The following is a 24,261-nucleotide window of genomic DNA, read 5'->3' as shown; positions in this document are numbered from 1 at the left end:
ATTTAAATATAGTTCATACAGGTTAAAATATTCCTATATATATTGTTTGAAGTTGTCAATGTTAATTGCAAATCTTGAAATAACATTTATACAAACAGAGCAAACAAGTATACGAATGTTTTACTCTACAAGAAGTAGGAAATCAGCTGTAGAACCTCCTTTGTATCTTCAGTTATCTTATCTATTTCATAACATTTTCCTTTAATGGCATTAAAGTTCTGTTCTGTTTATATCATAGCAGTCACCATAAAAACTTTTATTTTCTTGTAATGATTTTCCCTTTGTCATGATTGTGTGTTGGATTTTGTCAATGTAGAATTTACATGTTTCTATGGTTGAAGATCAAAATAAAGTTATATATAACAAACTACAACTTAAATCTATATCAATAAGACAGTCTATAAAATTTACAGTATTTTTATTATACTTAACACTGACCCAGCATTAATACACAAATTTTCCGTTGACAGAATGGATAGGTTTCTACTAAATTTCCCACGATTCACTATTGACAAACTGAACGAGTCTCTTTAATACCCATGTTAACTATCAAGTTATATAAACATACTGCAGAAACAACTCTTCACTTTCCACTTGAAATTTCTAGGCCAGAACTGCACATTATGTAAAAATGATTTATGGTATTTACATGATTCTGACTGAAGATATGAATAAAATGGGACGATTTAAAAAATGATCCATGTCCTTGTAAAATAATGAATGTCACAGATGTAAATTTCCTCACTTGGAAAAGTCATTTATTCATCCTTGGTCTCAAATCAAGTCAGCAACTGAAAATATAAGAAAATTATGTGTCAGTCCAAACTGCATTTTTGCAAATAATATTACTGCATGTACATGTACCGGTATTTGTTTAGTGAAACATGGTATTTAAGGCCCCCATTTTCTCTTATATCATACATGTATTGACCAGACATCACATCAACATCAATTTCAGTGTACAATGATATGATAAATCAATAAAAATAAATTAGGAATGTGTCCATGGGATATAGATGATGCCCTTGCTTGCATATCTATAATACTAAAATAACGAGGTTCAATTTGTCAGCCGTCATCAGGTAAAAACAGCAAATCAAACAATTCAACTTTATATATAGCTAATATAGGACATTGGTGTTGATTAAAAATTACACCACTCCAGACCCTTTTGTTGTCCACATAATTAATATTGCCAATAATTAACAAGTTCCGGGTCGAATCCGATACCGATACCAATAGTATATTCCACTGTTACCTATATCCTTATCTGTATGTTCCGCATCCAACAGGCACACCACAGAATGGTGTATTTAGGATTTTGCTATATACACGGGTCATAACCACAGGGTTGACACTTCTAAATTTAACCATTGTCACATTGTTCCCTATTGTAGTATTTTAATCAGTATGTTCACCTGTTACCTATTACCTTATCTGTACGTTCCGCATCTAGCAGGCGCACCACCATACGGTGTATTTAGGATTTTGCTTTATACACAAGTCATAACTACAGGGTTGACACTACTAAATTCAACCATTGTCACATTGTTCCCTATTATAGTATTTTAATCGGTATGACTTTCTAAAATGACAATACGATTACTAAAAATCTGGACTTAAATTAAGGCGTATAGGTACAGTTTTCAATTTGTTAGCCGGCATGACGTAAAACAGTGAATCAAAGAATTCAACTTTATTTATAACTAATATAGGACAATGCTGTTGATTAAAAAATTCTCCATTCCAGGCACTTTTGTTTTCCAAATAATTAATATTACCAATAACTGATAAGTTCCAGGTCGACAGGTTCAAACAGCAGAGAAAAGTGTGCATCTTATAATCGGCATGACTTTATCAGATAATACGCATAGTTATATACTTTAATTCAGTCACGGACCCGCGATATCACGGGTGTGTTTTAGTACCGTTAATGTTATAAAGGGATATAACACAAGAACTGTAAAAGAGACACTATCAAATTTGACATTATTTGTACTTGATCTTAGCTTTGTGGTAATAAGCATTGTGTATAAGTTTCATATCATTGGGTTGAAACAAACTACATATATATATCTTTTCTTATATTATGTATAACTCATGAATTTATTATTATTGACAATTTTCAACCAACAAAAAAAAATACAATGTATCTACATTTGTATCAATAAACTATTCTGAAAACAAATATCATGAATGGACAAACAAACACTTGTTTATTGGTAACAAGGTCTTCACTATCAAGGGGTATACAAATGAAATAATTTCATTCAAGTTTATTTAAATCTACTGTAGTTTTAGTGTAATGATAAGAAACTGTTGTGCATTGCATGAGTTTATGCAATTAAATAAGTCTCACAAAATAAAATCCACCAAAAGGTTAGCACAGGGTTGCATACTTCATGGTACTATGCATATTATGCCTCATCATCACATAATTAAGACCCACCTTCAGGTATTTAACAGATCGTTTAATATTTTTTCCTTAATTACCATTTTTTCCAGTTTAAAGGGAGTTCATTTGAACTTTAAACGTGTTAAATGAGCAGTAATATGATATAACTTAAAAGATTTCTTTATCTAAACATTTAATTTCACTTAACATATTTTAGTCAAACAAAATTTACACAAGCAATTCAAAAAAGTCTTTAAACAAGATATTAAGTAAATAAGAAAATGCTCATATGGTTTCATAGTGAGACAAAACAAATTTACAGACATACATTGTAATTTAATCCAGGACCCCCTTAAAAGAGAAAGTGTTTTTAGTACATTTTTGTGATTTTCTTATCAGGTCTCCTTATATTTGGGTGCCTCCCTTTTATAAATTCTGGATCTGAGGCAGAATCCAGACTATCATGACTTCCAATTATTGCCATTAAACGAAATGATCCATTATTGTGAGAGGCATGTAATGCAGTAGACATTTATACAATCAAATAAATATTGGTCTTCTTTCTGTGGTATTTTCACAGCATATTACGACAAACAAAGCTGTAATATTTTACCCAAATCCTTTCTCAAATTAAACTCTAAGGTCTACTCATTATATTTTGTTTACATTGGTGCTATTATTTTCAGAATCAAGTTTCAATTATTATTTGCAAATAATTTTCAGATCTGGTTCAAAAACAATCACAAACATTATCTCTTATCTAATGCAATAAACCTCAAAATAGATGTTTTTCTTGGTCTTAACTTAATGTCAAAGTAAAGATCAAGATTAAAAAGAAGAAAATAATAATAGTAAAAGAAAGGACCCCCTGAAGAATAGAAAGTATTCTAGGTACATTTTTGTGAATTTTTACTATCAGGTCTTGGGTTCCTCCTCCTCTTTGTCCGTCCCTGAATTCAGACTATCATGACTTCCAATTATTGCCACTGAATGTGATATTTTACTACTATGATTCAATGACTGTGAGAGGCACATGTACATTATTTTTATAGTAGACATTCATATCAAACAAATACATTTTAACATGATTAAATTTTCTCCCTGTGGTATTTTAACAGCAGATAACCTGCTCTGGAAAAAAATCTGTAACATTCCCTCTGCATCCTATCTCTAATGAAATCTCTCAGTTTTACTATTGAATTTGGTTAACACTGATACAAAATTTGTGTTATATTGATATTGCTTGTGTAAATTTTGTATCAGTGTTATATTGATAACAATGTCAGCACTTCGGTGTTGACATGAATATCAATGATATGGTCATTTTTATAAATTTTCTGTTTACAAAACTTTGAATTTTTCGAAAAACTAAGGATTTTCTTACCCCAGGAGTAGATTACCTTAGCCGTATTTGGCACAACTTTTTGGAATGTTGGATCCTCAATGCTCTTCAACTTTGTATTTATTTGGCTTTTTAACTATTTTGATCTGAGCGTCACTGATGAGTCTTATGTACACGAAACGCGCGTCTGGCGTATAAAATTATAATCCTGGTACTTTTGATAACTATGCTATTAATTTCTGAATTAAATTTTTTATAAAATTGGCAATTGATCTCTCAGATCTGCTTCAAAATTTTAACAATCACACACTTTTTACTATCTTCAATGTAATAAGCCTCAAAATTGATTTTTCTTGATCTGATCTTATCTTGGTCATGTTGGTGTCAAAGCAAAGATCAAGATAAAATAACAAACAAATTGTTAAAGTCTTAAACTCTTTTATCAATATTTTATAAGAAAATATTTTTCAAGAAAAACCAGTTTAAAGCAACAATGGGAGGTAGCTTTATATTTTATATCAATCCATATGAAAAGAACATGTAGCATAACTGCTAATAAGAGAGACTGCTTCTATCCATTGAAGATAATAAAAAGCTGCGCCATGAGCGCATGATACGCCCAACGTCTGGTGTGGAAGTTAAATGCAAAAATCATATATAGTTTCTGAGAAAAATTTAAGCAATAACCATATATTGTTTTTGAGATACGGCGAGACATGTGAAACCCCCACCCATCTTCTTTTTTTTTTTTACAAAAAACTAAATATCACTAAAATAAAATTTTGAATCAAAACCAAAAAGTATACAGATCTTTAGATTAATATAACAAAGTGTGTAAAGTTTTAAGCAATAATCATAAATCATTTTTGAGATACGGCGTGACATGTAAAAAAAACTCCCCCTTTTTTACAAAATACTCAATAACTCAAAAATGAAATTTTGAATCATCACCAAAAGGTATACAGATCTTGAGATTAATATAACTAAGAAGTGTGTAAAGTTTTAAGCAATAATCAAAAATTGTTTTTGAGATACAGTGCGACATCTGAAAAAAACACACCCCTGTTTGTGTTACAAAGTGCCGTAACTCAAAAAAAATTTATTTTATTTTCACCAAAAAGTATACAGATCATTTGACCATCATAAGAAACAACTATATTAAGTTTCATGAAATTTGGATAAGTTGTTCTCAAGTTACTGTGCGGCATGTTTACGCCGCACAGACACCGGACATTTGTATACCATAATACGTCCCGGGCGTATAAAAATGATGAAGATAGAGCTAACATTTATTAAAAGAACTGATACTTTATAACCAACAATATATGCATACACATATTTCAAGGCAAACTATGGAAATTACTTTAAAAAAATATAATTTTACAGAAATGTCTTTAGAGCTTTAGAGTTAGAAAGGAGATTTAAACTCCAGTTATTTGAAAAGAATTGCCTAGTTGAATATTATGTTACAAATAATATAAAATAAAATAACTTCTGAAATCTAAAACAATTTTCATATTTGCACCTCAGTTTCCATATGTCAAAGAATAATGCTTTTTAATAATAGAAGATGAAGGCACACAACTTGTGACACAAGGGATCTTCTGCTTCTTCAATATTCAACAAAACTTCGGGATGCTAAAGAAAACTTGTTGTTGAGTATGCATGGTAGTTACCAAAAGTTCTTGTAAATGTGAATAAAATGCTCCATGGGGCAGTTTGAAAAAGATCACAGAGGTTGATTCATGAATAGCTGGAGCAAGTATAGACACAAGTTTGATACAGCTCATGTTTGGATTGTGATTAAATAATTGAAACAGCATAGGTTATTGACAAGGGAAATAATGTCACAGACTGACAGCTAGATGTAGACATGTATAACCTCTTTAGAAAGGTATTATAATATCTCAAATTTGCCTCTAAATAGACAAACTTTACAGTTTTAATATGTTTTATTTCTGCATAATTGTTTTTGCCTTTTCAGGGTATAATGTTTAGTTCAAATGAAAGAGAAGATTTTGTTTTGATCTACTATTCAGGATATGTAACAATAGCTGCCCTTATAAGATGCAAGTTTTTGTTTGAAAATGGTCACTCCCCTTTTTATCTATCAAACTGGTTATTAAAATTTCTATTTGGCATTGGGACCAGAGCTTAAGATAAGCAGCTTTTTGGAGCAATGATCTATAAATTAGTAATACAAAAAATCAAATACATTTATCTTGTCATAAGATTTAAATATTGTTTGTCAAAATGTTAGCAAATAACCAAATAAAGTGAAAATTATACAATCTTACATATTGATCAAAAGGAATATGAAATAAAGTAATAAAATATATATTATATCAAGGCTTTCTTAAATGCTAGTGAAATTACACACTTATGAGAAAAATGTGTGAACAATAAACATGAATACACCAAAAAGTATTACTGTTGATACATGTATTTTTGTGGAACAAATTTTCATGGGTTTATAGGGAAAATTATATTTTCATAGATATTTGATTTATTGATTTTGCAAGAAGCTGCATACAAGCCAATTATTGAAAACTCCTTCTTTGTTTGATTTTACACATTTAATTTTGTGATTCACCTACACACAAGAAATTAAGATATTTAGTTTCCCACAAATAATAACGAATTCACAGTAGTACAATAAATGGCCGATAGTAAATTTTGAAGTATGTGATTTTGTACCTTAAAATCGATATTAACAACCTAAAATAATTTCAAAGAAAAAGACATATCTATATCTGTCAAGTACCTAATTGCATTATTTTCAACTTTGGAACAGCCATCTTGGGAGTTCATATCTACATAAATTCACATAACAGAACAATCAAATGACCATTTAACAAGCTTTGCTGTTTTAGAACTATGAAGAGGTACAATCATTTGATAATTCCATCCAAATTTTCCAACCATGGGTGTTTGGGTGTATGTAACTGTATATGATAAGGACACCACTATTTTTAACATTAATAAAGCAAAAGAACTTACCATTCATAGGCATTTCATCGATCTGTGTGGCGTAGTACTGTTCAATATCTCTCAATATCCTGATATCATCATTCTTTACAAAGTTGATAGCAACACCCTTCCTGCCAAATCTTCCTGATCGACCAATTCTAAAATAATAATAACAAAATTCACATATATATTAACTAATTATATAGTTTTAAAAATTGTAAGCTTTTAAGTTCACATGTAAAAAGTTATTTTATACCCAAAATGAAAACAGTCTGTTAACATATAATATCCTTCTTATTCTTATGCACAGAGTTATATTGTATATATCTGAATTTTTTAAAAACATCACACGTAATCTTATCTATTAATCTTATAAAAATATGAAAATTTATTAACTGTTGAAACTATGTGATGAAATTCCCCGAAACTGTTTGTCAACATGAGCAAATTCATTAATGTTTCAATTTTAAGAAAGTATGCATTCATGGCCTTTTATAGCTGATTATATGGTATGGGCTTTGGTCAACATTGAAGGCCATATGGTGACCTATAATATCAGTGCTCTAGCTAGAAATCAAAAGGGGCAGGGTGCCAGTGGAGGGCAGGGCACTTTTTATGATAAGAAAAGGCACTGCTAATTTTTTTGTCTACGTTTCTGTGTGTATCATGAGTTAACGAATCTCTTTTTTTTTACTGTATATGTTGTTTTTTTAAAATAAAGATGCATTTTAACTATAGTCTTTATTTCATTGTTTGTGTAGTTATGAATAGTTATGATTTATATAGTACATCTTCATCAACATATTATGTTTTTATAGTTTAACTTCACTCTACCCATTGTCAAAGAATTTTTTTTTTTATCTATATAAGAATTTCAGCTTTTTATACCTATTATCTTTATGTTTTTGTGTATTACTAATTTATCAATGTTTAGAACATGGATTGCTAAAAGTATAATTATCAAACAGAAATTGCAATATATTTTTTTTAATATGTTCAAAGACAGTTAATATGAGGCAGGCATTACCTGTAAATGGGGACAAAGTCTGTATGAATTATTTTTTTGTAACTTAATTATTTGTCAAAAAAAAAGAAACGGAAATACCGTAACGTTTCCGAGTTTGGTTCTGTTGTTAGGGATTTTAGTTGTGACGTTATTTAAATTATGACGTCATATGCAATGTAAACAAAGAAACGCTATCATTAGGTAACGTTTTTTCATATCAAGGAATTATCAAAAATGAAATTGGTATTGCGCGTTTCTTCCTATTTTATACTAGACTGATAAATATATATTTTACTCAAAGTTTCATACAAACGAGACCGGAAAAAGGAAGTATATTGTACATTTCTGCGCAGGTCCGGGATTTCAAAACATGACATAAAAAAAATTGAATGATTTTGAGTTCATTAGTACAATGAAAAATTCGGGAAATTTTCCCGAATTTTTTTTTTTATTGAATTTTCTACTGTTATTTATCCTTAAGGTAACATTATTATGTTATTATATATTCAATTGGTTCTTTATTCCTTTTTTTGGTACTAGATAATATTTTTAGAGCACAAATTTGTAATAAGCTAAAACAGGGGAAGTAACTCCAAAATTAATTTCCAACACGTTTGCGTTAATTAAAAACTGTGCTTGTCGCTTACAAGTTGAGATGGAAGGCATTTCTGTGAAGGCATAGTTTTATTTTGATGACTTAAATTCAATTCTAAAGTCATGAAAGTCTTCATTTATACACTCTTCCATTGTGACTTGGAAATCGAAAATGCCGACCCAAGCTAAACACACTCGACCCAAGCTAAACACACTCGCTGAAACATTCATCAAATGTATGACAAAAAGATACATTGTCCTAATTAAATTACCTAGATATTAACACCTTTGAAGTCTTTATCATTGTAATTGATTGTAATGACATGATTAACCTGGGGGCAATCACACAGGTGTCATATATGTAATTAACTTGGAGATCAGAAATCGATGAAACTAAAGGCAATTTTACCAAAACGGTACAAGAGAATTTTGGAAAAAGGCGTCAGGGCAGAAAGGCGCGGATGAAGGCACCCAGGGAGCGGCTGAGGGCACCCAGGGCGCGGCGCCCTTCTATTTTGGGCTAGTGAGACCACTGAATATAGTTGTTAATTTCTGTGCCATTTAGTCTATTTTGGAGAGTTGTCTCATTGACAATCATACCACATCTTTTTTATATTTCTGATGGAAGCAAATTGCATTAGTTATAATAAACAAATAATACTGATCAGTTTGAAAATTCTATAAATCTACATTTTATATAGTCTTAATTTCTAAGAAAATATTTACCTGTGTATATACAATTCTCTGTTGTTTGGTAAATCATAATTTATGACCAATGAAACTTGCTGTACGTCTATTCCTCTAGCCCATACATCTGTTGTTATTAATACACGACTGAAAAAAGTAAGTCCTATGTACACCAACATAAAAACTTTGCCATGGAAAAGTCTCTCAATGTAAGGAACGAATCTATTCACATACTGCTTATTATTAATTCAAAGTATAATAGAGTGAGTTCCCTTTCATTGATAATTAATTGCATATAAATTCTGTTAAACTAAATGTGCAAAAGGATTTATATTCTAAAGAGACTAAAAAGCATGAAACCACTGAAAATTTAAACTAATATTCACAGAATATTGAAGACTCGGTAGTTACATTTATCCACACAAAAAAAAAGCAAATAATGAGAGAGAAATTTATCCTAAATGCCCCTCTTTTTATTCTTGAAGAATTCAGTACTTACCTTGCCCCAGATCTAAATTCTTTCATGATTGCTTCTCTCTCTTTCTGTACCATGTCACCATGCATAGAGGAAACAGTAAAATTAGCTTCCCTCATCTTCTCTGTTAACCAATCTACCTGTAAAAAATATTCAACAATAGTATAATCAACTATTTTCTGCTGGGAATAAGATTATTCACCTGTTTATTGATACACATATGTTTTCAGTGATTTTTTTTTTACATTAGGCCAATTAAAATTAATTGATAGATTTTCATCCCCGCCTGCCCCTCTGAAATCGCCCCTCCCGATTATTATTTTTTTTTAAATTTACTATTTCCGGATTTGTTCCTTTCCGTTTCTATTAACCGTAAAAAATTTCATTTCCTTCAAAACTTCCTGTTTCAAATTTTGTTTTTTTGTATTTCTTCGAGTAATTTAAAATGATTCTGCAGCTCTATGTCAAAATCATCTACCGAGAATAGAGATTGATTACGAGAAGGGCATGAAATAATCGGGTTACAAGTAATAGTATAAGCTGTGTCCAAGAGCGCAAATCGCGGCATGACACAAATTTCTGTGATTACAAAACTGTTGATTTTTTTTATTGATAAAATGACTTTGTAGCGGGAATTTTGGACTGTGAATTATATCCAAATAGCAAGAATCGTGAAACACATTGGTACAAAAACATAACTGGATTAAACAAATTGACACAAGCATGAACTTGTTAGCTTAATAACAGTATATTGAGTTCAAAAAGTAGGCAAACATACACACTTAGGTTTACCCATGGCTATTGCTTTTTTGTTGACAAACAGCAAACACCTTTTGTCCCATTACTCTCAATAGAGTCATTTTACAACTTCTTCTTTTTTGTTATAAAGTTCAAGTTTTACATTTTAGAAAAGAATGTTAAATTACTGATTTTTTTTCTAGACAATGAAGTTTCAGTTGTTTCATTTTATGTATGAGCATGATGAGAGTAATAATATATAATTTTGTAAACACTAAAAGTATTTAAATAGTTTTATTATTTGTACCAGTGTATTTATTATCCAAAACTGTTTGTGCTTCATAAGAAAGAAAAGAGAAATAACTCCAATTTGAAAGATGAAAATAATGCTCTCCTTAAACAATTGAAGTGTTTTCAAACACGTCAAAGGATTTTTACAATTTTCAATGACATTTCCAAACCTGTTAAAGTGGACAATTATAGGATTTTTTCCTGGATTCAAGAAAATATATAATGGCAAAGTAATATGGTAGATAAAGTGTAAGTATAATTAGTACATAGACCAACCATAAAAATGCTAAATATGATAAATAAAAAAATGTATAGACCAAATGTATTGACTTGTTATGAACAGATACAGCAATTTAAGATTTTTAGTGTTCTATGCCAATGAGGAAAAAGGGAGGGTCTTATCAAATACATGATAAAAAAAAGTTAAAATGATTAGTATAAAATCCTAACTCTTGACAATTATGTATTTTCTTACAACACATTGTCCAACTTTTTTTTGTACTAAAAGCAAGTCCTTTTTTGACTTTCTTCTTGAAAATACCACTTCTTATTTGATTTTTTTAAATTATTTTATTACTTACTTTTCGCCTTGTGTTACAGAATATGACAGCTTGTGTGATGGTTAATGTATCATATAGATCACATAATGTGTCAAATTTCCATTCTTCTCTCTCTACTGCTACAAAAAACTGTTTGATTCCCTCTAGAGTCAACTCATCACTGTAAATTAAATACAAAATGATAAGCATTGGATGATTTAAGTACAATCAAAGAGCAGAATTCTCTGAGGGATACGATTGCCATTGTTTTCATTGACACATGTATAGCAGTTCTGCCAACTTTTCATAAAGCAAATGCGTGAGATTTGGCCAAAATTGAAAAGATCACCGAAGAGAAAAAACAATAGATCAAAGGATAATGCCACAAAAAAGCATGAACATGTGTGAGTATCACACATTTTTGGCAGCCCTGGTATAGCTGGATAGTATTATTTCCAAGGCTTATTTTCAAAACTAATTCAACTGCGTAAAATGTAATTTTCGTAATCTGAATAGTTTATACTCAACTTTAAAAATAGCCAATCCCGGATACAAGTGTATGAACAATGTACTTAATGCGTTTTATTTTTGTACTATCAATTCCAAGTTTCCTTTCCACAGCAGTCACTGAGAGTGCGGAAAGAAGGTATTTCACTTCGTATCTTAATTTTAGGAGGAACCCTATTTCTAACTCTTTAAATATTTAATTTCCTTTGGGTCAGTGGGCATGACTCCTTTCCGTACACACTCCTCTTTTTAAATTGCGATCGTTTTTAATATAATACGACGTTTATCGACATCTAACGAGTTAATTTTTCTTGACGAGTCATATCAACCAAAGTTACTTACTGAAGGGAGACAACTCGAAACAATAATATGGAAGACTCCATTTCGGTTGAAGGGGTGTTGTAGTTACATCTTTACGATGTGGACTACACTTATTTAAATTTAAATGATGCATGTGATTTAAAATTATGCAACAACAATAACCATCAATTGCAGACAGACATAGAAAGGATCCCATGAGTTTCAAATTAATCAATGGAGTGGGGAATCCAGAGCAACCATTTAATCTGATACCCCTTGAAGTCAAGAAAACTATACGCATGCGCATAATTACATAAACAAACCATAGACTTGTGATTTGGAACAAGAACGTTTATTAAATGATAATTAAACGACCTAGATGGTTCTCCATTTCTTTATGAGAGTACAATATTAAATATCAGTTTCATAACGGTGACATATAAGAAAAACTCCACTTCAGTTCTTATATGACAGAAATAGATTTATCGGAATTCAGAGAACTATCCCATTTTATCAAAACTGGGGAATTCCCTATGACGTGTTTCTAAATTTATAAAAACACTAAATATAAATACTGCTTAATTCTGATTTTCTGTGTTGTTAAAAACACGCATATAAGTCAAGGGAAATATCAAACATGAAGATTATGAGAAGAACATTACAGGAAAGTTGTTCAAGTTCAATCCTTTTGTTTGTTTTTACCTTTTAAAGCAAGACAATCATAAGAATCTGAGATGTTCCTTAATGTTTAGAATAAAACGGTTGACGTGAGGGCATGGCCCTGAGTCAATGGTATATGTCTACAGATTGCTTGAAAGCAATCATATCCCAAAAATGTACCGTATTAATTTTTTTTTTTATATCTTATATTCCTTCACATAATGGGAGGTAATTCAAATTTAACTTATATTTCTCTTGCAGGCAAGTGAATTTTCAATTGTATTTTACATTCAAGTATACACTTTGATAACACGGATATGATTTTTCATGCATACAACAGAAGAGACAAAACTCCTTTTTATATGACAGCAAAGGGTATAAGATCTAAACAAGATTAATGCTATAATGTATGATTCAAAATATACATGGTATGTTTGTGTGAATGTGAAATAAATTATAAATTTTAAAACAAATAAATTTGATAAATCATGTAAATAGGAAGTTCAAAGTAATAGAGATCTCAAATGCTTTACAAATTAAATAAAATACGGTTGAAACTTTAAACATATATTTTGCAAAATATAAAAGAAGGTTTTACCGTTTGACTAAGATACGGATGGGTTCTGTCATAAATTTACTGGTCATTTCTAAAATCTCATGTGGCAATGTGGCAGAGATTAAGAGTACTTGTGTGGCAGGTGGCAGATATCTGTATACATCATAGATCTGTTCTTTGAAGCCTGAAAAAGATATATACATAATAAAACTACAAACGATGTGTACAAATAAACTGTTCACAAAGAAATATGTCCATCTTAACCTTGGTGTTTTAGAATAAACTCATCAATAAAGTGTGCAATCATTGTTTTGTAAATTCATTTGATGACACTGATAAGTGATTAGAAATCAGTAATAATTATAACGGCAATCATCCTTATCACACACATCTTCAAATAGACTGTCCTTATGCAAATTAAAACATATACTCCGCCCGATCACTTGAAATAACATTGGTAATACATGTGTAGTTATGGTTAAGCCATGATCACACGAGATATGAATCAGTTTTTTTTGTTTTTTTTACTGTTGAAATTGTAAAAAATCCTCGTAATATGTTCATTGCGATTATTTAAGTGACCACAGAGAATACAGTTATGATAAGTTGGCTACTTTCTTCCATCAAGACAACAACATTCAATTCTATACATTTAGGGCTATTCCGTTGAAAGAGTTTGACATTACATGATTTTCTGTTGGTAATGGAGTGAAAGCAAATACAATTCTACCACAAATGAAAAATAAAAATCATGGGTGATGTGGTATAAAAAAAACCAAACATATTCAATTCCTATTTCTTTTTTTTTGGATTAGCCCTTGTTTTTTTATGAATGGTACCAAATAATTTCATTACGTTCTCTTAGGCCTAAAAAAAAAGATATGTGTTTCCGGTATCATCATTTTGAAAAATAGGGTCGGTAGGTCGGAATTCTTTTTTTTTTCTTTTTTTTTTTGACATCGTAAATGAAATCCGGAAAATTATCATGGTTTTTCCAAGTCCGGATCCGTAATTAGTTTCAAAAACCGGAAGTGTGCCATTTGCAATGTTTTTGAAGCACCTGCTGTGCAAATTTCTTGGATTTTAACCTATTTGGAATACCTTTTGACATTAATAAAATGTTTTACTGGCTTTCTATGCAAGTAGAAGTAAGAGAGAAAAAATATTGTCATCTATCAGAAGCCTGTGTCAAAAACGGGGTCGGTTGATACAATTTTTTTTTTTTTTTTTTGAAGATCCAATAAAAAAGTTAGGGTCGTGGCTAAAAAACAGGGTCGGTCGGGTTACCGGAAACATCGATCTTTTTTTTCTCGGCCTTATTACCTTTATTTAACATCTCATCTGCTTCATCAAGCACCAGCATCTTAATTGATCTTGTTCTCAAATTTCTTCTTTTTATCATATCTGTAACGACAAGTCAAATCTCATACAATAAAATAAAAAAATAAAAAACAGAATGAAAAGGGAAGATGTTTTCAATTACAAATAATAATATGATCAAACAAAAGTAACAAGAATATGTGTGTACATAGGACAATAATAAGTCATATCAACTTGTTCTGGGTGTGGTTCAGAAATGTATTAGAGGTAAAGCATAATAACTCATCTTATGGAGTTGTCGTTTGTTGATGTGTGGTTTATAAGTGTTTCTCATTCTTTATTTTTAATTTGGTTAATGATTAGAGTCATTAGACCGTTGGTTTTCCTGTTTTAATGGTTTTACACATCACTAGTAATTTTTTGGGGTCCTTTATAGCTTGCTGTCCGGTGTGAGCCAAGACTCCATGTTGAAGACCTTACTTTGACCTATAATGGTTTATTTTTAAAAATAGTGACTTGGATGTGAGTTGTCTCATTTGCTAGTGTTTCCTACAGGTGGTTTTGGCGTGTAATGGCGCCCAGTCGCGATTTCTCGACGCCCTGCCCTTTTTGGGAAAAAAATTTGGCGCCCTGTCCTAATTTTGTCGAAATTCCTGACGCCATGCCTTTATCAGTTTATCGTCGTAATTAACAACCGGTACTGAAAGACATATTTTATGAATACCGCTCAAGTTATTTCCCTTCAAACGTAAACAAAGTTCACTAGGACGCCATTTTGTAATCGATTTCGTAATCAGCTGATTAGCAAACTGCAATAGATTGAATAGTGAATACAGATACTAATCATGCCATCAACAAATCGGATGAAGCGAAAACATGAGGAAGAAAATGAGAAACAGGCCGCAAAATGCAGAAAGCTTTTATCATTTTTTCAAAGGTTTGTAGATTTTTATTACAAAATGGTTACGCACTTGCAACGGTGTCAGTTCGGGGGTAAAAATAAACTTCTGCCAAAGGGATAATTTAAGGTTAAAGTTGAGTTAGGCCGAGGATCTCATGAAATCACTTGCATATTAATTACTTTCAATTAATTCATTTTTTCATCAAATTATTTTTTTTAAATTTACTTCAGAAATCTTCAGTTTTTAATTTGAATTAATTTAAGAAAGGAACAATTTATGAAAAAACTTCCAGATTATTTAAGATATTCTTGTTTTATGTGTAATTTATTTATTTTCAGCACCAAATGACAGTTTCACAACGCAGAAATAGACTGAATGTGTCAACTGTAAACAATCTTGTTCTAGTGTCAGCAAATACCAAATCAATAGATGATTTGGATATCAGGGAATGTGTCAACCTGTTTTTAGGGAAAAAAAGGAGGATTTGTCAATGACAATTGATATGACCAAAGCAATATTTTTATATATATGACATACAATGTAGTTCTTTCTTGTTTTTAAACATTTTTAAAAAACTGATTTTGTTTTTAATTATGTTTATTGTTTTAAATATTTCATATATATGTTTTAAACACTTTTTCTTGTTTAACAATTTGTTTTAATGATTGATTACAGATGTAGCCTATATGTCCTTTTTATAGCATTAAACTAGTATGTTTTAAATGAATCCATTTTATAGTAATTGCCTGTTTATATTAAGTACATTGTAAGTGCCCTAAAATTGTTGTCCATCGAGCTTAATGTGCCCTCTGAGCTAACAATTACCCTGCCCTTTTTAAAAGCTGCAGGAAACACTATTTGCATTCATACCACATCTTCTTAAAACTATTGAGGTAAACCATGATAACACCTCTTATGTAGTTATGTTTTTAATTTATAGTTAAAAGTTACCAAAGACTCTGCCTGGTGTTCCTGATACCACATGTTGACCATAATCTAGTTTTCTGATGTCTTCACCAATGTTTGTCCCTCCAATACAGGAATGGCATTGTACATTCATGTAATCCCCCAAAGCTAGGATAACCTGTCATATATAAGATGAATTAAATCAGACCTAGCATCTTCCTCATGTTTACATAAACCAGTTTTAAATAAAGTTTAAAAGAAAATGACATCCCATGGCAAAAAAAAAAAAAAACGACAGTTTAAGATTCATTGCTTTACTTTTTAAAGCAAAACATTTTCTGCTGTTGAAATACTACACCCCATTGAATTTCATCAAATGTATAACCATGCCTGTTTGAATGAAGACTTATGTTTTAAATTCTTTAATGGAAAAAGAGAAGATATTATGCTACATGTATATATAGATTCAAAGTAATTATTGTATATTTTGAACTTTAAACTATTTTCCCCAACAAAAAGTAAAACTGAAATACTTTTTATTATCCATTATCTATCATGTTTATATTAGAACTTAAACTGACACTGTTACCTTTTGAATTTGTGTAGCAAGTTCTCTAGTAGGAGATAATATTAATGCTTGTGTTTCTCTGACTTGTGTGTCCAGGCATTGTAGAATGGATATGGAAAATGTTGCTGTCTTTCCTGTTCCAGACTGAGCTCTAGAAAAAATTATTTAAAGTAATAAAATGTTGAATGCATGAAAGACATCATTTCATTGACATGGCTTATCAGAAGTTCTTATACAAACCATCTCAATGTATTTTTTTCGTTCACACAAAAATTACAAGCTATGTTATCTTAATTTAATCATTTTAAACTTTAAAATTAAAAATGTGTATTCTAATTACCATACAGATTATATTGTTTATAAGATATATAAAAGAAGATCTAATTCACTTATTTATGAAATTGAAAAGTAAATTACAAAATGGATAGAAGAATTGCCCTGTAAGCACCTGGGGCCATATATAGGATGAATACCAAAACACTCAATAAGTCTGACTTACTGTGCAATAACATCTCTTCCTTTCACAATAGGTTTGACAGCTCTTTGTTGAATAGCTGATGGTTTCTCAAAACCTACAAATAATTAAACAATAAAATAAATCTATGACATGAATGTCTGTTAAGAATTTTAAAAGAGAGGCAAAGGAGACCATAGGGACATTCATACTTATAACATGCATAAGACAGCTATTTCAACAATTTGATTTTCTGGGGGGCTTATGGATTTTTTCCTGGACAACCTTTTTTTCAGCAAGAAAGATCTATTTTTCTGGCGGCAAGTTGAAAACAACTTTTTTCTTTCAATTTAGAATTACATATGGTGGCAGCTGAGGGTAAAACGAACATTTTATTTTCTCAGGGTCAAAAATAAAATAATTTTTTCTCCAAAAACTGGAAACAAACTGTATCAAAAAGAATCCATAGCCCCCCCTGAAAATCAAATGGTTTCTGCCTAAATAGGAACTAAAATGACAATGACATGGCTAAAAAAGAAAAAGACAAACAACATGAACAACAGTACACAAAACACAACATACATCATGTAGAAAACTACTTAAAAGAAAGGGCAACCAAAACTGTGGGCAACAAAGTATAAGCAGAATCTACCTATCAATAAAGTAAAGCCTGTCTAATAACTAATATGTAAACGATATAAACAGTGTGATGGTATATTTTCCGTTGCTGATAACTAAAGAAGAAGAAAAACCAACTACCAACACGAGTGAACAAATACAATTATAATTTTTTGTGCATTGTTCTGCATTTGTTTATTCTACATTGGCTATAGGTATAGGGGAGGGTTGAGATCTCATTACATGTTTAACCCCACCACATTTTTGTGTCTGTACCAATTCAGGAGCTTCTGGCCTTTTTTAGTCTTGTATGATTTTTAATTTTAGTTTCTTTTGTATAATTTGGAGTTTAGTATGACGTCCATTATCACTGAACTAGTATACATATTTGTTTAGGGGCCAACTAAGGACACCTCTGGGTGCTAGAGTTTTTCGCTGCATTGAAGGCCCATTGGTGGCCTTCGCCTGGTGTCTGCTCTATGCCATGGTCGAGTTGTTGTCCCCATAATTTTTTCCATTCACAATTTTATTCGTATATTCTCTCATAAATTAATGTATGTACCGTAAGCATATATTCCTCGTAGAAGTTCTTCTCTAAGACCCATGTTATCAAACGTTGGTGTAACATCAACCTCTTCGCTGGTTTCAAATTCAACATTTTTGAGATCTTCGGTCATCACGCGTCTTCCAGCCATTTTGCAAATTTGTTGATCCGTGTCAATCACTTTCTTGTCATTAACTATTTTGTCTCATTGATTTTAAGCGCACTATAGATTACGACTTTTAACCAAACAATCAAAGCACTAAAGCATAGGAAGTATTATAAATATTAGCTACCAGTACATTGTTAAATTATGATTACAAGTAAACTATGAACGTATGTTTATTTATCATAATATTTTCAAAATCTTCCTGCATCACACATCTGCATCCCTTCGTGTTTTATCAATAGGGGTCCTTTATTTCTGTAAATTTTTATGCTATTTTTCTCTATTCTTTATACTTTTTGCCCATTAATCTCTCTTCTTTTCATTTAAGGGGGCTCGCGGGTCTAAATGAATTTTTTTATTTAATATAGGATTTCTCTATATTTTTCTATAAGTTAACTTTATCTTATACTTAATAGAAAAATGAAATAAAAAAATGGGGTCACCGTTCATTTACGCTCACAATCTGCCTTCGAAAGAAGCATACATTTTTGTTAATGTCCTTTTTTTCTGTTGAACTAATAGGAGAAATAGCGGTTATATCGAAATAAAAAAAGAACTAAATTACAGAAATCGATAAAATTTTACAATTATTTAGTTTATGTACAGCTTATTCGAAAACAACAATAAAAAATATAGGTCACCGTTGAGTTAAAAAAGATATTTCAATTTTAATGCCAAAAAATGGCATTTTTGCACCAAAGGGAGATAATTTGGAGCTTTTTCAATGATATCTACATTTTAAAAGTCCGATGGGGCCAACACGAATTGATTTTTTGGAATGATTTTTGTACCATATGATAAAGTAACAGCTACTTAAGGTAATCAATAAAATTTGTAATGAAAAATTAATGTTTAATTTTTTCTGAAAATCTTATACCCGCGAGCCTCCTTAAGCACCTCATTATTCTTTACTCTATTTTTTTGGTGTCAGTTTATCCGGTTTTCGTCGCATTTCATTTTGCCATTGTTTTGTTCGTTATATCAAGGATTTGTATAGTAAGACCTCCTTACTATTCAAATCCTTGGTTATATGAGGGTGGTAAAGGGGGGGTGCTTGCACAAAAAAAACGTGAAATAAGACATAATTTCACGTTGAACATGAAATAATTTTTGTAATGAACGTTGCACGAAAAATAAATACTTTTATTTGAACCTTTTGTGACTGAGTCACTGTCTTCTTGTATATATTAACTCTTTGTTTTACTTGATATTCCCGATTTAGTATACACATTTATGATATAATTGGTTTACGGTTTTTAAAAAAGTATTTTTTGACGATCCCTGCCAAGTGTTTGAATTTTATTTGAAAAATACCGAGCACGCACAATAAGACTTTGAAAATCACGATGCACGTAAAATTAAATAAGCAGAACACGTTGAACGAGGCACCCGTCTTGCACGACTGAACGTCAAATAAAAAAGTAAAAACACGTTGAACGTGAAATAAAAAACGGTGATCACTTTGCACGAAAATAACCCTTTACCACCCTCTTATATGAATTTTAATTGTCTTTTTGGTATCTGTTGCCTTTTTTTTCTAGGTTGTACAAAAAGAGCAAAACTGAAAAAATGGTTATCGTCCACCATATCTCCTGCCTGATTTTCGATTATAATTGTCTTGGTACATGCACAAAATATGATGGCGTAAACCAACTTTAAGGTGGTATGGGTGTTTTTCGCCATCTTGGATTGTAAAAAAACAGAGAATCTAAGGTCCAGATTTTCAATCAAGTTAGCAAAATTTGATGCAGGAATGCAGATTACTAATGTGAATTTACATTTAAAAAACAACTTTATAAGATTATAACTTATAAATATTAATATTTGTGAAAGTGTTGATTGATTTTTAATATTTTTAAATTAGCAATTTAAGGGGAGGTAACTCTGAGATATTGCATTTTCTGAAGGAATCTACATGGAATTTTGCTGTTTGTATTTTAAATGGGGAAAAACGCACGGTGACCTTATCTTTTCTTTTGATATAATCAAACCCTTTTTCTGAAACAATAGCATAACATCACAACATAGAAAATTTGTTTGCCTTATATCTTGGCTTACATCTAGAAATTGGCAACAAGGGTCATTTGAGAACAAAACTTTACGACAAAAGATATAATCACAGCTTCCCAATTGTGAACTTTCCATTCCATGTAGCAAAGTTCCGACAGCGACTGCAAATATATTATACACTCCTAGTTGATACAATATTCAAGAGCCGCCCTGTACTAATGTCTTCCTACCATGACGAGTATCAAGGTCCATCCTCGTTTTTTTTGATGGGGTTCGTGATGCTTAGTCTTTGTGTTTTGTATAATGTTTTTTTTTCATTTCGAATTCTTTGGATTCTAAAAAAAAACAGCAACAGAGACAGAAACAATGACCAGAACAATGAGATTTCTAAAAACATGTCAACTCATTTGAGCTTTTGCCTTTTTGATAGTTTTTCGTTTTTTACTCCTAAAAGGATTGACTTCCATTGAAAAATGATGTTTTCCATTGTTGCAGACTTTTTTCACAATCTATAATAGATATAAAGAGAAACGGTAAAAACATAAATGTTCAGTGAAAGATCTACAAAGCAGAACTTAGTCAGGGTCGAAAATGTCAACAAACTCTTGTTCTACATTCCCCATTTCCATTCTCAGTTTTATACTTATAAAAAAATAGTTCCCCTTTATTAACTTGCGGGTATAAATCATCTTTTTTTTAAATATAGGATTTCGCAATGTTTTCTATACATAAGCTTAATCCTATACTTAATAGAAAAAAAGAAAAAAAACCAATATGGCGTCACCGTTCATTTAAGATCACAATCTGACACCCTATGAGCTGTCTGACATAGTGATAACAGAGCAGGATGTGATTGACCATTTCCAAATTTTAAATATTAACAAACCAGCTGGACCTGACAAGCTACCTCCAAAATTTCTTAAGGCAATTTTCCCATCACTGGTTACACCTTTAACATTCATATTTAATAAAAGCTTACAATCAGGAATAGTTCCCAGTGATTGGAAACTTGCAAATGTATCAGCTATCTACAAGGGTAAAGGAGATCAGGACAATGTTTCAAACTACAGACCTATCTCTGTTACTAATTGTTTTAGCAAAATATTGGAGAAAATTATTTTTAAGTATTTACATAACTATATACATGATCATGCAATATTAACTGACCAACAGTCAGGGTTCCGAAACAAGGACTCTACTATAAATCAGTTACTTTTATTATATGATGAGATAGTAAAAAATCTTGACAAAGGGAAAGATGTCAGATTTATTTTTTGCGATGTGTCAAAGGCATTTGATCGTGTATGGCACATGGGACTTCTATATAAGTTAAGAAAATATGGAATAAAGGGTAATTTGCTTAACTGGTTCAAAAGTTATCTTTCTGATAGACAACAAAGGGTTGGAGTAAATGGTTTTTTTTCTAACTGGAATACTGTCAAGGCAGGAGTCCCTCAAGGGTCCATCTTGGGCCCTTTTCTGTTTTTATTGTTTGTGAATGACATAGTAGATGTGGTTACAAACAAAATAAAACTGTTTGCAGATGATACTTGTCTATATTGTGTTGTACATGATGAGAGATCAGCAGCTGAATCCCTGGGGCAAGATCTAGAATCATTAGATCAATGGGCAGGAGAATGGGGTGTAACCTTCAATGCAGACAAAACCAAATCTATGTACTTTACGAGAAAAAGTAATATTGATGTCACATCATTATGCATGAATGATGCACCTCTAGAAAATGTCTCAGAACATAAACATCTTGGTATAACCTTATCATCTAATGCCAAATGGTCTAGTCACATACAGGATATTTATTCAAAAGCTTGTAAACGTCTTAATATTATGAGATATTTAAAACATAAGATTGATAGACAGTCTCTGGAAAGACTTTATATTGCATTTATAAGGCCTATTTTAGAATATGGGAACATAATTTGGGATAACTGCACACAAGAAGAATCCGATCTAATTGAGTCTGTACAACAAGCTGCTGCCAGAATTGTAACTGGGCTTCGAAAGGGAACTCCTAGATGGAAATTATATAAGGAATTAGGTTGGGATTCCCTCCAGAATAGACGTCAGAAAAACAAATTATTGTTTCTTCATAAAACTATTTCTGGAGATATTCCTAGTTATATTGCTGCTGATATCTTGTCGTATACAAACACTAATGACCAGTATGGACTGAGGAAAAAAAAGGGAATTTAAAACTCCTCAGTGTCGAACCACAGCCTATAAGAACAGTTTTATTCCACATACTCTTGAAAAGTGGAATTCACTTGATGGAGAAGTTAAAAATATTTTAAGCTTTACAGGATTTAAAAGAAAACTGAATGAGGACATAAGTCCTTGTCCTGTTTTCTTTTCCACTGGTTCACGTAAAGTTAATATAATCCACTGCCAATTAAGAAATGAGGCTAGTGATCTAAAACAACACCTTTTCTGTGATCATTTGTCAGACAGCTCTATATGTGCCTGTGGAGATCCAGTAGAAGATAATTTAATATTTCTTTTATGTTTGTCCATCTTACATTTATCAGAGATATGAGCTCTTTAGAAAAATAAGTAACTTTAATAATGTCAATCTTGATGTCCTACTACAGGGTTGCTCAGACTTTAATATTGATGAAAACACAGAGATATTTACATATGTACAACAATATATTCATGAAACTGGAAGATTTTTATAATATTTCATGTGATACTATACTGTTTAGAAATCAGCTTATAACCACAGTGTACCACTCTTTAGTCTTAATTAAAGACAAACCTAACTTTTAACACAAAAAACAACCAATTGTGTTTAGCATCTTTTTGCAAATAAATTTATATATATTTTATTTTATTTTTTGTATTAGTAATTTTATTTTCAAAAATCAAGAAATTAATAGTCATGTAATAAGATGGTACACTAAATTACTTATGTATTGCAAAAAAGGGCCAATCAATTCTTGTTATTCATATAAATAGAACAACTTTGTTGCAGTGAGTTTGTGAATTTGAGTAAAAAATCACTTAATGATCTACTTGATTCCTTACCAACACTTAGGGAGCTACCATTTGATTTTTATGGGGGGGGGGGGGGGGGGGGGGGCTAGGATGAAATTTGAAAAAAATAGGCAGGACAGGAGTTTTGAGTAAAAAAAAAGGCAGGATGAGACACTTGCAAAAAAAAAAAGTCAGGACGACAATTTAGGTAAAAAAAGTCAGGATAAACTAAAAAAAAAAGGCAGGACCGAACAGAGTGAAAAATAAAAAGGCAGGATAGAGATTACAGCTAAAAAAAAATGCAGGACAAAATTTTTCATCCTAGCCCCCCCATAAAAATCAAATGGTAGCTCCCTTATTAATGTGGTATAAAATTCGACACCACCTTCAGTAGGTCTTGCTTTGACTTTGTTAACATAGTTATTTATATACATATACACAATAAAATACTTCAAGAAGTGGGGGAATTGCCTCCCCTGACTCACTGCAACAACGTATGATCTATTAACTTATCAGAAAATTATATACTATCATGCATGTTATTCAATCCATCTTGTATGGGAAAGGATTTGTATAGGCACTGCCTTTTGTCCAATCCCTTTGTTTAAATGTACATTTTATATTTGAACAATAAAATATTTTGAATTGAATTGAATTGAATCACAATCTGCCTAGCTTCGAAAGAAGCATGCATTTTTGTTAAGTTACATTTTTTTCTGTTG

At 31.1% G+C, this 24,261-nt stretch overlaps 1 protein-coding gene across 1 annotated transcript; it reads right to left on the bottom strand.

Annotated features, from left to right (window-relative positions):
- Positions 1-401: 401 nt before the first annotated feature.
- On the bottom strand, positions 402-18,557 carry LOC139516498 (eukaryotic initiation factor 4A-III). Its single transcript, XM_071306647.1, has 11 exons — positions 18,391-18,557; positions 17,256-17,328; positions 16,778-16,907; positions 16,234-16,366; positions 14,384-14,464; positions 13,103-13,244; positions 11,080-11,218; positions 9,494-9,609; positions 9,034-9,141; positions 6,738-6,865; positions 402-791 (listed from the first exon to the last, which is right to left on the bottom strand). The coding sequence occupies exons 1-11, from the start codon at positions 18,521-18,523 to the stop codon at positions 775-777; spliced, it is 1,200 nt and encodes a 399-aa protein (XP_071162748.1). The 5' UTR covers positions 18,524-18,557; the 3' UTR covers positions 402-774.
- Between the last annotated feature and the right edge of the window lie 5,704 nt (positions 18,558-24,261).

The sequence above is a fragment of the Mytilus edulis genome, chromosome 3, assembly GCF_963676685.1.
Source record: "Mytilus edulis chromosome 3, xbMytEdul2.2, whole genome shotgun sequence".
Lineage (NCBI taxonomy): Eukaryota > Metazoa > Mollusca > Bivalvia > Mytilida > Mytilidae > Mytilus > Mytilus edulis.
Note: the sequence above shows the minus strand (reverse complement) of the source record. Positions and strands in the feature narration are given on the sequence as shown.

What these genes read in the sequence shown, in the direction of transcription:
- LOC139516498 (XM_071306647.1), bottom strand. Translation starts at nt 18,523, where the DNA reads ATGGCTGGAAGACGCGTGATGACCGAAGATCTCAAAAATGTTGAATTT. An exon ending in AACACCAGGCAGAGTCTTTG is followed by an intron (nt 14,465 to 16,233) that starts GTAACTTTTAAC and finishes TTGTCGTTACAG; the next exon opens with ATATGATAAAAAGAAGAAAT. An exon ending in ATCCGTATCTTAGTCAAACG is followed by an intron (nt 11,219 to 13,102) that starts GTAAAACCTTCT and finishes TTTAATTTACAG; the next exon opens with TGATGAGTTGACTCTAGAGG.